The 15,365-nt window shown below is 53.0% G+C and overlaps 1 protein-coding gene across 4 annotated transcripts in view; it reads right to left on the bottom strand.

Moving 5' to 3' along the window:
• The window catches only part of TESC (tescalcin), a 64,391-nt gene that overhangs the window by 13,487 nt on the left and 35,539 nt on the right, over positions 1-15,365 (bottom strand). For 2 of the 4 annotated variants that reach the window (XM_005217999.5, XM_002694586.7), the window contains exon 3: positions 2,285-2,365. The exons of the other annotated variants lie outside the window; for them this stretch is intronic. In XM_005217999.5, coding sequence (XP_005218056.1) covers positions 2,285-2,365 — 81 coding nt within the window. The remainder of the gene's footprint in view (positions 1-2,284; positions 2,366-15,365) is intronic. 4 annotated transcript variants of the gene reach the window in all.

Genomic DNA, 15,365 nt, shown 5'->3' with positions numbered 1-15,365 from the left:
GTCAGGCGCCACGACACTCTGGTCACCCTTCACCATCTTCCTGCGACACCTCCAACCCTAGACCCCACGGGCCATATTGTCTCCACGTTGGGGGCCACATCACCCCATCCCCGCTCCACTACCTGTCAGGAACCCACCCCCTCCAATCCTGCTCTGCTCACTGCCCACCCTCCCAGGCCTCACCCTGGGATTCCGAAGGCAGAACCAGGGTTAAAAAGGAGGTGGGGATGCTGAATTCTACTCCCGTCTTCACCACGGACCACGTGACTTCAAACTATCCCTCTGTGAAGGGACGTGTGACAATTTGCTGGGGGTGATTCCTCAGATACCAGCTCCCTCACTTTCCTCTGCCCTCTGTCACCCCCTCCGGTATCTCAAAGCCACCCATCGCTATCCCTCTGCACTCAGGAGTCCTGGCTCCAGCCAGAGGGACCCTGGCCTCAGTCCCCGACAACCCACTGGCAGCCAGAGTGACGTCTGCAAGATGCCAACCTGCTTCATGCCCCACATACCTGCCTTAAAGCCTATCTGTGCCCCCACCCCTGATGCTGCTCCTGGGTTGAAGTCAAGACCCCTCTTGCTGGCCTAGGGTCTGCACGATGCGCCCTGCCCACCCCACACCTCTCCCCACGCTCAGCCTGTGTTCCAGCTGAGTCCCCTGTCACTTGTATATCTGGACTTTAGGCCACAGGGCCTTTGCACATGCAGTTCTGGTTTCTCCTTTGCCTGGTTAACTCCTGGGCACTTTCTCCTCAGGTCTCACCCCACAGGCCCTAGAGGAAGGTCTCTGCATTTTCTGGGGCAGCCAGAGGACTTCCCAGTCCCAGCCCATGAGCACTGAGGTCCTGCTTCTGGCTCAGGTCCCCATAGTCCTGGCAGAACTGAGCTGGGCGGTTCAGGCTCGCATGACTTGAAGCCCATCCAGGGAGACCCCACCTATCACATGATCTCAACACACCAGTTCCCTTCCTTCCTCTTTCTGCCCGCTCCTCTGCTCCTCAGCGATCTCTGCAGACACAGGGTGTCAGCCCGAGAGTGTGCCCATCCCCCATGTCCATCTCCTACCTCCTCACTAAGCCTCAGACACAGTGATGTCCCTCCCGATACCTGAGTCTTTCAACCCTGACGACACCGGACATTTGGAGACATGAGCTCTGACCTTAGCCTCAGCTCTGGGACACTGTCCATGGTGCCTCTCTCTGCCTCAGTTTCTCCATCTGTAAGCCAGGGCACTGAGCATACTCTGGCTCTTCAACACACATCATCTCAGCACAGTCTCACAGCAACACCGCAAGGCAGGTGTATCACCATCATTCTATCAATAAGGAAAGTGAGGCAGCCCCCAGGAGGGCGCCAGTGAGCCTGCTTCCTGGTATCCATGCCCCATGAGGTCCCCATTTCAAGTGTGGGGAGACCCAGGGACTCACTTCTGAAGAAAACAATAAAGAAAAGTTGATGGAATGTTATGTGCAAGATGAAGTTCCAATAGATTCCATCTCAAGTGCCCAGTCTCTCTCTTCTCCCTCCCTCCCTCTCTCTCTTTCTCCCTGGAACATCTTACTCTTGAGGGAACCCAGCTGCCAGGTGTGGTAACTCTGGGGATTGGTTCATGAGCTGCCAACATCCAGGTGGATGAGCTCGGAAGCAGAGCCTCCCCCAGTCATGCCTTTGGGTGACTGCAGCCCCAGTTAACCCTCCCTGAGCCAGAGAACCCAAATCCCTGATGCATAGAACTGGTGAGCTAATAAATATGTATTGTCTTAAACTGCTAAGTTTGCTGCTGCTGCTGCTAAGTCGCTTCAGTCGTGTCCGACTCTGTGCGACCCCATAGACGGCAACCCACCAGGCTCCGCCGTCCCTGGGATTCTCTAGGCAAGATCACTGGAGTGGGTTGCCATTTCCTTCTCCAATGCATGAAAGTGACAAGTGAAAGTGAAGTCGCTCAGTCGTGTCCAACCCTCAGCGACCCCATGGACTGCAGCCCACCAGGCTCCTCCATCCATGGGGTTTTCCAGGCAAGAGTACTGGAGTGGTGTGCCATCGCCTTCTCCGAAACTGCTAAGTTTGGGGGGGGGAGCAATTTGTTATGCAGCCATAACTAAGGAATACAGAGGCTGAGAGAGACTGAGTGAGCTGTCCCAAGTCACCTAGCCACGAATCCAGAACTGCTAGACCTCTGGCCCATGCTCACAACTCCTACCAACATGAGTTATGACAGAGGTTACAAAGGCAAAACACTCCCCACAAAGTCACCCACCATCAGCATTCCAGGAGAAGGGCCCACCTGTTGTCGAAGAAGGCACGGACGATTTTGGACCGGATTGGGTTGAGCTCCAGGTCAGGGACGTTGTTGAAGTTCTCCTTCCTGGGTTTCCAAGGAGGCACACCGGGAAATGAGGGAGAAAAGAATGACATCAGAGAGCGTGTTCATCACCTCTCATGTTGTGTTTTCTGAGCAGGCCCTACGAGAATGGTCTGGAATTCCCAAGTCAGGACTGGGGTTCGCTGCACTGGTCCACCTCCTCCTCTAACCCTTGGACCAGCGGGGCCACAGAGGGCCTGGAGGCTCAGAGGCGCCTTTGGGAATCTGACAGATGTCCCGGACATCCACCCTGCCCATCCCCCAGAAAGATGCAGCAACACAAGACCTGCATCCTATTCCGAGGGGTCAGATACCCCAGTAGGGAAACCCTGAGTTGGCTATCCTGGAATCAGAGCAGCAAGCTGCTCGCTTGGAGATTTCAAAAACAGTGTCCACACTAGGTTAAAAACCTGGAGTTACACATGACCCAGTGATTCCATGGCTAGGTATATACCTGGATATGTCCCAAGAGAAATGAAAACATTCATCCACATAGAAATTTGCCTGTGAATATTGATAGAAGTGGGCTTCCTGGGTAGCTTAGCTGGTAAAGAATGCCTGCAATGCAGAAGACTTGGGTTCAGTCCCTGGGTTGGGAAGATCCCTTGGAGGAGAGCATGGCAACCCATACCAGTATTCTTGCCTGGAGAATCCCCATGGACAGAGAAGCCTGGTGGGTTACAGTCCATAGGGTCACAAAGAGTCGGACACAACTGAGCGGCTAAGCACATTCAGCCATTAAAAGGAAATAAATACAGACACAGGCCACAATACAGATGGACCGTATAGACACGGTGCTAAGTGAAATAAGCTGGGCCACACAGTGTATGATTTCATTTATATGAAAAGTCCAGAAGAAATCAATCCATAGAGACAGAAAGGAGATTCGTGGTTGCCAGAGGCTAGGGGATTGGGAGCCATGCTGGGGAACGGTATTAAGGGTACGAGGACTCTTTAGGGGGTGATGAAAACGTTGTCAAACTGACTGTGGTGATGGATACAGTGCTCTGGAAGCATACTAAAAGCCAATTGCATTGCACATTTTAGTGGGTAAATCGCTGGATATGCGAATTCTATTTCAGTAAAGCTGTTCAAAGAAAGAGAGAAATGTTCGTATGAGATGGTGAATTTCAAACACAGCCACCCTGTGGCTGAGGCCAGGTGTCGCTGGGTCCCAGAGGCTGTGAATTTGCAGTCATGGAGGCAGGTAAGTCCCCAGCTGCCTGACCTTCCCGCATAAGGCTGTCCTTTGTTCTCGGACCTGCTTCCTGCTCACCTTTTCTTCTGCTCTGTGGATTTCAACAGGCAGTGGCCTTGGTAGGGACCCAGGACACAGGCTGGTAATCCCGGGGAATAAGGAGGCAGACCCAGCTTGGGGAAGCTGGGAGGATATTAGCCACTTAAAAGTAGAATGTCCAGGAGCCCTCAGATTTAGAACTTGAACCTAGAACCAACCCACGCTGGGAAGGAGGAAGTGCCACATACAAGGGGTACTCTGCACCATCAGAGCTGGAAGGCTCTGTAAACACACAGCTGAGCCCTGTCCTGCCCCCACCAAACAGATGGGGGAGCTGAGGCTCAGACAGGAGAAGCAGGACCTACCCGGGGCCCGGATGCCTCCATCTTCTCTCCCTCTCCAAGCTGTCTCCCACCTCTCCCCACCACTCAGTGCTCCTAGCTTCGTTTGCTTGCAGCATCTGGCCAAACTCAGGAGCCAGCATCAACGGATGCCAACATTTCAGATTCCTGAGGTTCCCAGTTCTGAAGGCAACCCACTCAGAGCAGCTGGCCCACAGCACTGGAATATTATTCAGCCATAAAAAGGACTGCAGTGCTGACCCATGCTACAACAGAGATGAACTTCAAGAGCAAGATGCTAAGTGAAGGCAGCCAGACACAAAAGGCCACACGGTGTATGATTCTATGTATGAATATATGAGATGTCCAGAATAAGCAAATCCAGGGAGACAGAAAGCAGACTGGCGGGTGCCAGGGACTGGGGGACAGTTGACAGCTAGCAGATACAGGGTTTCTCTTGGCAGTGATGAAAATGTTCTTATATGGACTGTAGACTAAGTGGATGAATTGTATAACATGTGAATTATATCTCAATCAGGCTGTTTTAAGGGCTTCCCAGGGGGCTCAGTGGTTGAAGAACCTGCCTGCAATGCAGGAGGCAAAGGTTCGATCCCTGGGTCAGGAAGACCTCTCCCTCGCCCCAGAGGAGGGCATGGCAACCCACTCCAGTATTCTTGCCTGGGAAACCCCATGGACAGAGGAGCCTGGCGGGCGACAGTCCATGGGGCTGCAGAGAGTCAGACACGACTGAAGCAACTGAGCACAAGCATGAGCAAGTCTGCTTTAAAATATTCCTAAAATATTTTTTAAAAACTAGAAAGCAAAGAGCCACTGCACCACAGCTTCATCAATATAGAGCTCAAAAGGTGAGGCGCTAACCTGTGCAGCTCAGAGTCAGGTTCATGGTCAACTACCTCCAGGGTTGGTCACTAGGAGACAGCACGAGGCCTGGGGCCAAGGATGCTCTGCCCTTGCTCTGGTTTGGGGTCACGGGTGTGTTTCAGCTTGTGAAAGCTCGTCTCACTGTCCCCGTCACTGTTCACACACCCAACAGTCTGCACTGCTCTGGCACGGCACCCGTGAGTGAGATGCAGTGACAGGAGGAAACACACGGAAAACCCAGAGCCCCCGGGATGGGAACAGCTCAAGTCAAAGGGACTATGTGGGGTTTGAGAGGGGATGTGGGGAGAAAGGAGAGGAAGCCAGCAGCTGCTGCACGGCTAGTTAGCACGAGACCCCAAGCCCTCTCTGGCTTTTCTTGGCCAGTCTTGGTGACTGTCAACCCTTCCTCAGCCTCAGTCTCCTCATCTACAAAGTGGGCGCAGCCTCTGGAATCACATTGGGGTTCTACCAGCTCTGCCACCTGGGACAAGCGACTTGGCTTCTCTTAAGCTCGGGCTTGCTCTTCTGCACTCAGGAGCCTCAGAGGGTTGTGGCGAGCATTCCTGGGAGGAAGTCTGGAACACAGCACGCATGGTGTCCTGTGAGGAGCGAGGGCTTTCAGGTGCCCGAGAGCATGGGTACAGGCCTCGCGTTTCCATAGCACCACATCCTCAAGGCCTCCCGTAACCAGAGGCAGCGCAAGCACAGAGCACACACGGTGGAGCTGAAGGGAGAGTCGGCGTGGGTGGAGCATTGGGTGTGGGCGTGGCATTGGCCCCAGGCCCCGCCCCTTCCCCCAGCGTCCTTGCCCTTCAGCGTCCCGAGGCACTCCTGGTTCGCAGATCCTTGCAGAGCATCACAACCCTGCTCTGCCCTGTGGAGCCCAGGTAGGGGCTCTCAATGGAGCTTTGTCCCAGGGCTGCTGGAAGGACCACATTCAGGGATACACCGGGAAAGTGGGTCTGACTGATTCCCCAGGAGGGAACAGAAGCCAAAGCTGCAGGTTCTAAAGGGACTGGGAGAAAACAGGTCCTCATGCTTATTAAGGTGGCAAGGAGGGACACACCAGCAGCACCCCTGGCACCAGGAGATCCCACAAAAGGTAGCGGGGCCCCGGGCTGACATGAGAGGGCAACATCTCAGGAGGAGGACAGAGGCAGGAGGACTTCAAAGAACCCAACTGTACGACTGAGCGACTAGAGAAGAAAATTAACAACCAAAGAGAGGTCTGGCCTTCCACTGACAGAGGGCAGGCAGATGTTAGGAATCGAGCTGGGGAGACAGTGTCACGGTGTCCTGGCCTCAGCCCCCAGCAGGTCTGTGCAGGTGTCCTTGAATCCTAGCTGCCTTTCTCTGTAAGCCAGGACCAGTCTCCCTCACCGTGGGCACCTTACTGATGCTCCCAGCCTCAGTTTCCTCATCTGTGAACTGGGTACAGACCAAGCAGTAACCCCACCCCCACACACACCCATATCAAAGCAGAAACGAAGCCAAGCACAGCTGGGGCCAGTCCAGGCTCTGCCCCACACCAGGCACATGCCCTAGTTGAGGCACTGCAGATCCCAGAGTCTTAATTTCTTATCTATAAAATGGGCATCATGGAAATATCCAGGCAGCATCATGGGGTTAATGAGGTGATTAGGTGAGATAAACACACAGAAGGTGCTACTGGGCTCCCCAGGCAGCACTAGTGGTAAAGAACCTGCCTGCCAATGCAGGAGACATAAGAGTTGGGGGTTCGATCCTTGAGTTGAGAAGGTCCCTGGGAGGAGGGTATGGCAACCCACTCCAGTATTCCAGCCTGGAGAATCCCATGGACAGAGGAGCCTGGTGGGCTACAGTGCATGGGGTTGCCAAGAGTTGGACACAACTGAGCAACTTCACACACACACACAAGGTGCTATTAGCATAACGTGTGACACGCAGTGAGTTCATTTTAAAACAGTGATAATGGTGATAGTAGCAGCAGCTAACCTTCTATAGACACCCCAGGTGTCAGGTACTGTTTGCGAGCTTTACATTATGAAAGTAGGAACATATTCCCACCTTACAGATGAGGAAACTGAAGCAGAGAGGTGAAGTAACATCTTATTGCTGAGAACGATGCCCCGACTTAGAGTCTGGATGCCCAGCCTTGGAGCAACTTCTCCTGAGTTCTGTCTGGTCCTGGGGAGGCAGTGGGCACTTCTGCGGTATCTGCCAACATCCTTCTTCAATGAGTTGAGCTGCAGGCCTTGAGCCCAGAGGCAGGGAAAGGCCAACTGCAGTTTAGGACATGGAAAGATGCGGGGAGCTGCCCGTGAGAACGGGGTCCTTTGTCCGAAGGATACAGCTCTGGGAGCTGCCTCAGTCCTTGAGGGTTTGCTTGCAAACATAGCTCTCTGTCCCGCCACCCCAGAGATTAGGCGCTTATTTACTGCAGACACCTGGAGTTCTGTGCAAACTTCTCACGCACAGAGAAATGTTATCTGGTGTAAGAAATAATAACAGGGAGCCATTCCCATGCTCTCAAGATTTCTTGTGACTGTAAGACGTATAGGCCAACCAAGAAAAAATGTCAACTGTCTTGTCTTTCTCACGCTTTTCTGTATAAATATAAGATGCTGAATAAAGTTGGGGTCAGACTGCGTCCCTTCGTGGAGACATGTCTGAACCTCTCGACCCCATCTTTGTTGTAGTCTCTTGCTTTACTTTCTTTCTTAGCCCTGCCGTGCACGTTCTCGGGACCTGATCAACTTTGCCGGCTGGCACCGGCAGAAGGAGGCATTTATCTGAGGGCACGGAACAGGACAGGACCAGGACTTTCCTGCAAGGATCTTTTGCACAAAGGTACGTGGACAGGAGAACCACCTGGTGCAAGCAGAGAACTCTTGGGAGTTCCCTGGAAGTCCCGTGGTTAGGACTCTGTGCTTTCACTGCCATGGCCCCAAGGTTCAATTCCTGGTCGAGGAACTAAGAAGATCCTGCAAGCCGTGCGGTGCAACCCCTGTGCCCCCCAAACTAGGGAATTTGGGCACTTCTCAAACACAAACTTGCACACAAATCCTGGGGATCATGGTAAAAAGCGGGTTCTGACTCTACAGTCCTGTAAAGGCCAGTTTCAGTCTCATTTCCTTTTCTCCCTCGAGCCCCGAGGTGCCCATCAGGCTGGTCGAACCAGCTCAGCCCAAGACCTCCCCCCACCTATGGGAACTGCCCTGTATCACCCAGAGCCCAGCACTGGGGGCGGGGCACTGCTCGGGGGCAGGAGCTGAAACTGTGGCCAGTGGTCCAGCGACGCCGCCCCAGTGACCAGCGGGAAGGGTCTGCCCACACGGGGCTCCTGGGCTCACATCCTTGGGGCCCATAAAATTAAAAGACGCTTACTCCTTGGAAGGAAAGTTATGACCAACCTAGACAGCATATTAAAAAGCAGAGACATTACTTTGCCAACAAAGGTCCATCTAGTCAAGGCTATGGTTTTCCCAGTGGTCATGTATGGATGTGAGAGTTGGACTGTGAAGAAAGCTGAGCGCCAAAGAATTGATGCTTTTGAACTGTGGTGTTGGAGAAGACTCTTGAGAGTCCCTTGGACTGTGAGGAGATCCAACAAGTCCATCCTAAAGGAGATCAGTCCTGGGCGTTCATTGGAAGGACTGATGTTGAAGCTGAAACTCCAATACTTTGGCCACCTGATGCGAAGAGCTGACTCATTTGAAAAGACCCTGATGCTGGGAAAGATTGAGGGCAGGAGGAGAAGGGGACGACAGAGGATGAGATGGTTGGATGGCATCACCAACTCAATGGACATGAGTTTGGGTGAATTCCGGAGTTGGTGATGGACAGGGAGGCCTGTGCTGCAGTTCATGGGGTCGCAAAGAGTCAGACACAACTGAGCGACTGAACTGAACTGAAACTCTCCTGCTTGAGGCCCTCTTGTATCCTCTGAGGCTGAGTGCTCTGTGAGCTCAGGCATGTTCAATCACCCCCGTATCCCAATGATGGGAGAGGTCAATGACCTCCATTTTACAGATGAGAAAATGAGGCCCAGAGTGGTGAAGTGACCAAGCTATAGTCACACAGTTACAAGAAGAGCTTTGAATCCAGCACTCACCACCCCATGCACTTCCTCACACCCGCTACTTCCTTCCAGTTTGGTATGTTTTTACTTCAAAGAGAGAACAAGGGACCTTCCTGGGGCATCTGCTCCTCCCCAGCCCCGAGAGGCCCCATCCATGACCCAAAAGACAGCAAGGCAAGCACCCACAGGGGAAGGAAAGACTGAAAACCACAGAGGAGGGTGGGCGGGCGCTTCCTCCTGCCTCAGTGTGGCTTGGTTTCCGGTGGCGGTGAGGCTCAGCTCAAGTGCAAAGTTCTCTCTGCAGGTCCGGGGAGGCTTCTTGGCCTGAGGCCCCGGCCTCCCTGCTCTGTGCTGGTCCAGGGCTTCCCCCATCAAGACAGGCCGCCGGCCCCACACTGCCAGACCCACCCCCCACACTTGGTATTTACTTGTGACGGTTAAACAGTGGGGAACTGGGGGCCCCACGGTGCTCGTGCAGGAGCGGGCATGCCCCATCCAGCACGTGTCTTCCTGGGAAACGCTGAGCCACTCAGAGCACAGCACCCACACCAGCAGCAGCATCACTTGGGAGCTTGTGAGAAATGCAGAGTCTTGGCCAGGCCCAGACCTCCTGAATCAGAACCCCCATTTCACCACTACTGCCAGCATTCCCGTGCAAGTTCGAGAAGCGCCAAGAATTCCCGACACACGGTGAGTGGTTCTCCTATCCACATGACGATGTCCGCCTGGCACACAACAGTGTGCAGTTGCTCAGTCGTGTCTGACTCTTTGTGACCCCATGGCCTGTAGCCCGCCAGGCTCCTCTGCCCATGGGATTTCCCAGGCAAGAATACTGGAGTGGGCCAGCATGCCCTCCTCCAGGGGATCTTCCTGACCTGGGTATCGAACCTGCATCTCCTGCTCTGCAGGTGGGTTCTTTACTGATGTCTTTGCACAGAAGATTCTGGCCAGAAGGCCCTGGCCCCCGGCCCCAGGCAAATGCGTCTTTCAAATGCGGAGGCAGCATCAGCAAAGTGATTCCTCCCCCACAGGCTTCCCGCCTCCTCCTGCCTGCTTCACACCTAGGACTGGCCATCCCTCAACACCTGTCACGTACTCATTCCAGCGGGAGTGACAGGTATTCCAGCACCTTCCTGGTGTCAGGCCCTGTTCTGGGTGCTGGCTTCAGCAGTGATGGGACAGACATGATCCCTCCTGGCATTTCAGCGAGGGCAAAAATAGAGACGGAAAATGGAACTTTCAAGGCAGCAACAAGCGCTCTGCAGACACACCGAGCAGTGGGAACGGATGAGACCGCAGGGAGTTGGTGACATCCCCGTGGGCTGGTCAGGGAAGGCCTCGGAGTGAAGGGGACACGTGAGCAAAGACCTGCAGGAGGTGACTGCTCCCCCCAGGGGACTCTTGGTGACGCCTGGAGACATTTCTGGTTGTCTCACTGGGGAAAGGTGCTCCAGGAAGCCAGGGACACTGCACAACATCCTGCAATAATACATCCTAACTCCACTCTGCCCCTAGCAAGCCTGATCCAGCTCTGGGCTTCCCTGGTGGCTCAGTGGTAAAGAATCCATCTGCCAATGCAGCAGACACGGGTTCCGTCCCTGATCCGGGAAAACCCCACATGCCTCAGAGCAACTAAGCCCGTCCGCCACAACTACTGAGTCTGTGCTCTAGAGCCCAGGAACCGCAACTACTGAAGCCTGAATGCCTAGAGCCTGTTCTCCACAACGACAGACGCCACCGCGATGAGCAGCTCATGTTCTGCAACTGGAGAGTAGCCCCTGCTCAAGGCAACTAGAGAAAAGCCCGCACGCAGCACCCAAGATCCGGCACAGCCAAACATAAATAAAATTAAATAATTTTTTTTTAAAGTACCTACTAAAATTAAAAAAAAAAAATAACCCAGCCAATGGAAACTCTGCTCTGAGGAAGAGTGTTCTAGAAGGAAGGAAGGGTGTGTGCTAGAGCCCTGAGGCGGGAACAGCAAGAACATCCTTGCAGCTGGAACAGGAGTAAAAAAAGGTCAGGGGGTCGGAGAGGTGGTGGGATGCGAGGATCTGCAGGACACGTGCTGACCAGGTGGCTGTTATTTTTACTTGGCAAGGTGGAACCTTTGGAGCAGAGAGGTGCCATTTTCAAAGGTTCCCCCTGCCGCTCATGCATTACTGTGGGTCTCTATGAGGGTGGGGCAGTGAACAGGAGCGGCATATCCAGAAGTGGGGGGATGGTGTGAGATGAAGGCAACCCGGGAGGATGATGGGGGCTCTCCTTGGGACACGTTAAGTGTGAGATGCCACAAGAACATCAAGGGAACGAGCAGTGGCTGGGGTTCAGAGGAGATGGCCCAGCCACAAACTGGGCAGTTAGCATCCACGTGGTACTTTGAGCCTAGGCTGAGTCTTCCATTTCGGGTCCTTCCTACGGCCAAGTCGGGCCTCTGCGATCTGCCCCAACCGGCCAGTCCTCTTATCGCTCGGGCTGATGAAGCTCGGCCCTACCTCTGTCTGGAGCAGCCTTCCCTCTTCCCTCCACACGCCGCAGCCACCTCAGAGGGGCCCGTGCTGACCACCTGTCCCCAGGTCCTTCTCCCCATGGTGGTCCCAAGGATGCGCCCTCTGCCCTGCTTCCTTCCTCCATCATCGTATATTGTGAGCTTATATGCTAGTTTCCTCGCTCACACTCACATGCACACCTCAACAGAGCCCCCCGCCCCCTGGGGCAGTCAGCACTAGAACCCACCACAGAAGGTCCTGACGCCTGCTTCTGTAAAGCAATGACTGGGTCAAGTATTTATCATCCTGGGAAAAGAATCTCTTAAAACTTTTTAAGTGAGTCACCACTAATATATCTAAGACCATTTAGAAACCTTCTTTCCACTCCGGGGGACACCTAGGCACCTTTCACACCAAGCTGACACTTTCATGGCTCCCATTCTCATATCTGCCCTCACCTGAGCAGGTGTGGGAGCCCCAGGGCCACTCCCTCCTGATGTTTCCTAGCCAGTGTTACAAGTAACTGCGGGTCTTTCTTTCTAAGTGAATGTGCATCATCTCAGCTGAGGCTTTAAAGAGAGGTCTGGTTACCTCCTGAGTGAAAGACGCGCATAATGTCTCTTTGTGACCCCATGGACTACACTGTCCATGGATTCTCCAGGCCAGAATACTGGAGTGGGTAGCCTTTCCCTTCTCCAGGGGATCTTCCCAACCTAGGGATCGAACCGGAGTCTCCTGCATTGCAGATGGATTCTTTACCAACTGAGTTAACAGGGAAGCCTGGTTACCTCCTTGAATACGGTAAATACTGGCCATGAAACAGCCTCGCAATCTAAGCGGGGCCTCAATTCTCTCACTGTCAGGCATATTCTTTTTTTTTAAGTAAATCTTTAGCTACTTGACAGAGTTAAAAAGCAAAGTAAATAGGTTAAAAAGTGACTTAAAAAGACAGATACACCCACATATTCACAGCACTCTTATTTACAACAGCCAAGATATGGAAGCCACCTAATAGTCTGTCGACAGATACATGGATAAAAAAGATGTTTTACATATATATATGTATATATATATAATGGAATATTACTTAGCCATAAATAGGATGAAATTGTGCTGTTTTCAACAACACGGATGGGCCTGAAGGATATTATGCTTTGTGAAATAAATCAGAGAAAGATAAATACTGTATGTTATGACATGTATGTGGAATCTAGAAAATGAAAAATAAGTGACTTAATTTGGAGAAAAGTGATGTGATCACAGTGCTCCAGGGCTCTGGCTATTCCAACAGCCAGCCCTTAACCTTCCTGCAGGTTAAGCTGTGGGGCCTTAACCTTCTTAGCCTCAGTTTCTTGACCTGTCAGCTGGGGTAATGGTGTGAACTTCAGAGGGTCCCCGAGACCCTTAAGACCACACAGGTAATGGCAGCTCCTAACACCAAGCTAACCTCTCACTTGTTAAAGCGATGGGAGGCACTGCCGAGGGGTGTAAAACAAGCCCTGGGGTTGGGACTTCGCTGGCTCCGGGGATCAAGCCCATCAGAACGCTGCTTGGGGCTCTGGTGGTGCGGGCAGTGGGCAACTGCCTCCTTTCTCTTCCTCATGTACATCTGTGGTTGCGTTCATCCCAGGAATCACTCCACATGTGATGTGTTCAGTATTCATCTAAAACTATTTTTGCAGTGCAGCTCTATCTAATCAGGCGCCCTCCTGGCCTGCATCACTACATTTGAAGGGTTCTATCGCATCTATTTCTGGGGGTTGGTTAGCCTGCCAGAGCGCTCTCAGGAAGTAGAAGGCTGCTGTTTAAAACATCTGACACCTAAGGGACCCTACTAAAGGGAGAAAAAGTACAAGAAGCCATTCTTGTATTGTCTAAAATCAGTATCGTTTAATGAGCTTGCTTATGGAGGGTCTTCCTTCTAGAAGGAGAGCTTTTGAGGACAGAAGTCTCTGCATAGTAGATGCTCGATAAATGAGTCAGAGGAACATTTTCTATCATGCATTTTTCACCAAGACCCCTTAGAACAAAGTGCTTTGTGATCAAGGTGCTCTCAGGTTTGGGGGATCCTGAAACACATATAATCTGGGGGACCCTTCCTAAAGAAAAAGAATGCAGCATTAGGAATTGAAAAAAAATTCAAGTGCTGGGCCTTGTAAGGAAGCCATACAGAGTGGCATCCATACAGAGTGGGGCCCTGACTTGGAAAGCCTCATGGTAAACTCACCCCTGAATGTCCTTACATGATCTTCAGCCAAAGAGGGAACATGACCAGACACAGTAGGAAGTGGGGGGTTAAAATGAAAATCAATATTCAGGACTTTCCTGGTAGTCCAGCAGTCGGGACTCTGTGCTCCCAATGCAGGGAGCCCAGGCTCCATCCCTGGTCAGCGAACTAGATCCCACATGCCACAACTAAGACTCGTACAGCCAAATAAACAAACAAAAGTAAAATCAATTTTGGCAGTTTTTACCCTCTGATATTTTTTTTAAAGCTACCCTCAACTTACTCAAGTCATAAATTCAGAGACACAATTCTTCGTTAAGCTTTTAGATGTAACTTACAAGTCTACGTATAAAAGCTGCAGGTGTGAATGGGGCCTTTTGCACTGCTGTATTCAAAAGTCCAGGCCCTTCACTCTCTCAGAGGAGGGGGCCGAAGGGCCTGCAACCACCCACACCCCTCCCAGACTGGGGTGCTGGGGGCCACGCTCAGGGGACCCTGGTTGACGACTTTCACAAATCTCGGCACTAAAGAAACAAAGCTTCTTTCCATGCTCCGACATCCCAGCAAGGCTTCCCGAACGTGCCCGAGGATCAGAGAGGTTGAAGGCTCAGCCTGGGGTCACACAGGAAACCCGTGGCAGACTGGGGGCCAGAACACTGTCCGGGGCTGCTCACCCCTTCTGCCCAGGGAGGATGTGCAGGAAAGCCTAGGAGGACGGGAAAAGCTGCCCCCACGCCCTTCTCCAGCCCTGGAGGGTGGATGAGGGTCAGGCAAAGCAGCTCCAGGGGCTGGGAGGGGGCCCTGCATGCAGGCCTGTTTGCACCAGCACTACAGTTGGGTGGGGTCACCTCCTCCTGCAGGCTGGGCTGGCCTGTCACCGAGTGCAGCTGACACTGCCTGCCCAGCAGAGGCTGCAGACGCTGGAGCAGGGGCCGCGGTGTCGCTAATGTGCCCCCATCCCAGGATGTCAGGGCACAGGGTCCTCAGAGAGCAGAGCAGGGAGACTGAGGTCCTTACTGGACACTCGCCAGTCACAGCCAGGCTCCCAGCTTCTTTACAGAGGGATCTCAGCACCAGGCTTGAGTCCCAGCTCCTCCACTTGTGAGCTGTGTGATCAGGGGCCAGGTATGTGACCTCTCTGAGCCTCACTTTCCCACGTCTCAGGTGGGGCGCTCCCCTACCTATGGGGTCATCTAAGGCACACGTTAAAGACTGTACGGCACAAAGCACGCTGGAAATAAGGTGGCTTATTATCTGTGAACCGTCTCCACGTGCCAGGCCCCCAGATAAATCCTTTCACCACAAACATGTAAGCCCTGTGAAGGAGGGCTGTTAATAACGCTGGGTCTCATGTATACCATGCTTGGCGTTACGGAGAACTCTTCCGGCCAGTGTGCTCATTCGCTTGTTCCTCACTTCATTGCTCTCATTCATCCGTTCATTCAATCAGCTGCTCCCAGAGCATCTATCCCGTCATAAGCCCCGGACTCAGCACTAGAAACAAAGAAGAGATCCAGCTTCTGTTCCCCAAGGGGCCGGCCATCTGTTAGAGGGGGTGGGGGTGGCTGGAAGAGGGGCAGTTACAATTCTGTGCTGCAAATGCTAGGCTGGGGCACCCCCCAGGAGGGATCTGTGGGCTGGGGCATCCCCCAGGAGGGGTCTGTGGGGATGCAGGGGGCAGGAGAGTATCTTGGAGGAGGTGATGTCCACACTGAGACCTCAACAAAGCAAAACCCAGCAGCTGAAGACTGTGGTGGACCCCAACTA

Source organism: Bos taurus, chromosome 17 (genome assembly GCF_002263795.3).
Source record: "Bos taurus isolate L1 Dominette 01449 registration number 42190680 breed Hereford chromosome 17, ARS-UCD2.0, whole genome shotgun sequence".
NCBI lineage: Eukaryota > Metazoa > Chordata > Mammalia > Artiodactyla > Bovidae > Bos > Bos taurus.
The sequence above is the reverse complement of the archived record's forward strand: the minus strand, read 5'-3'. Positions and strand labels throughout refer to the sequence as shown.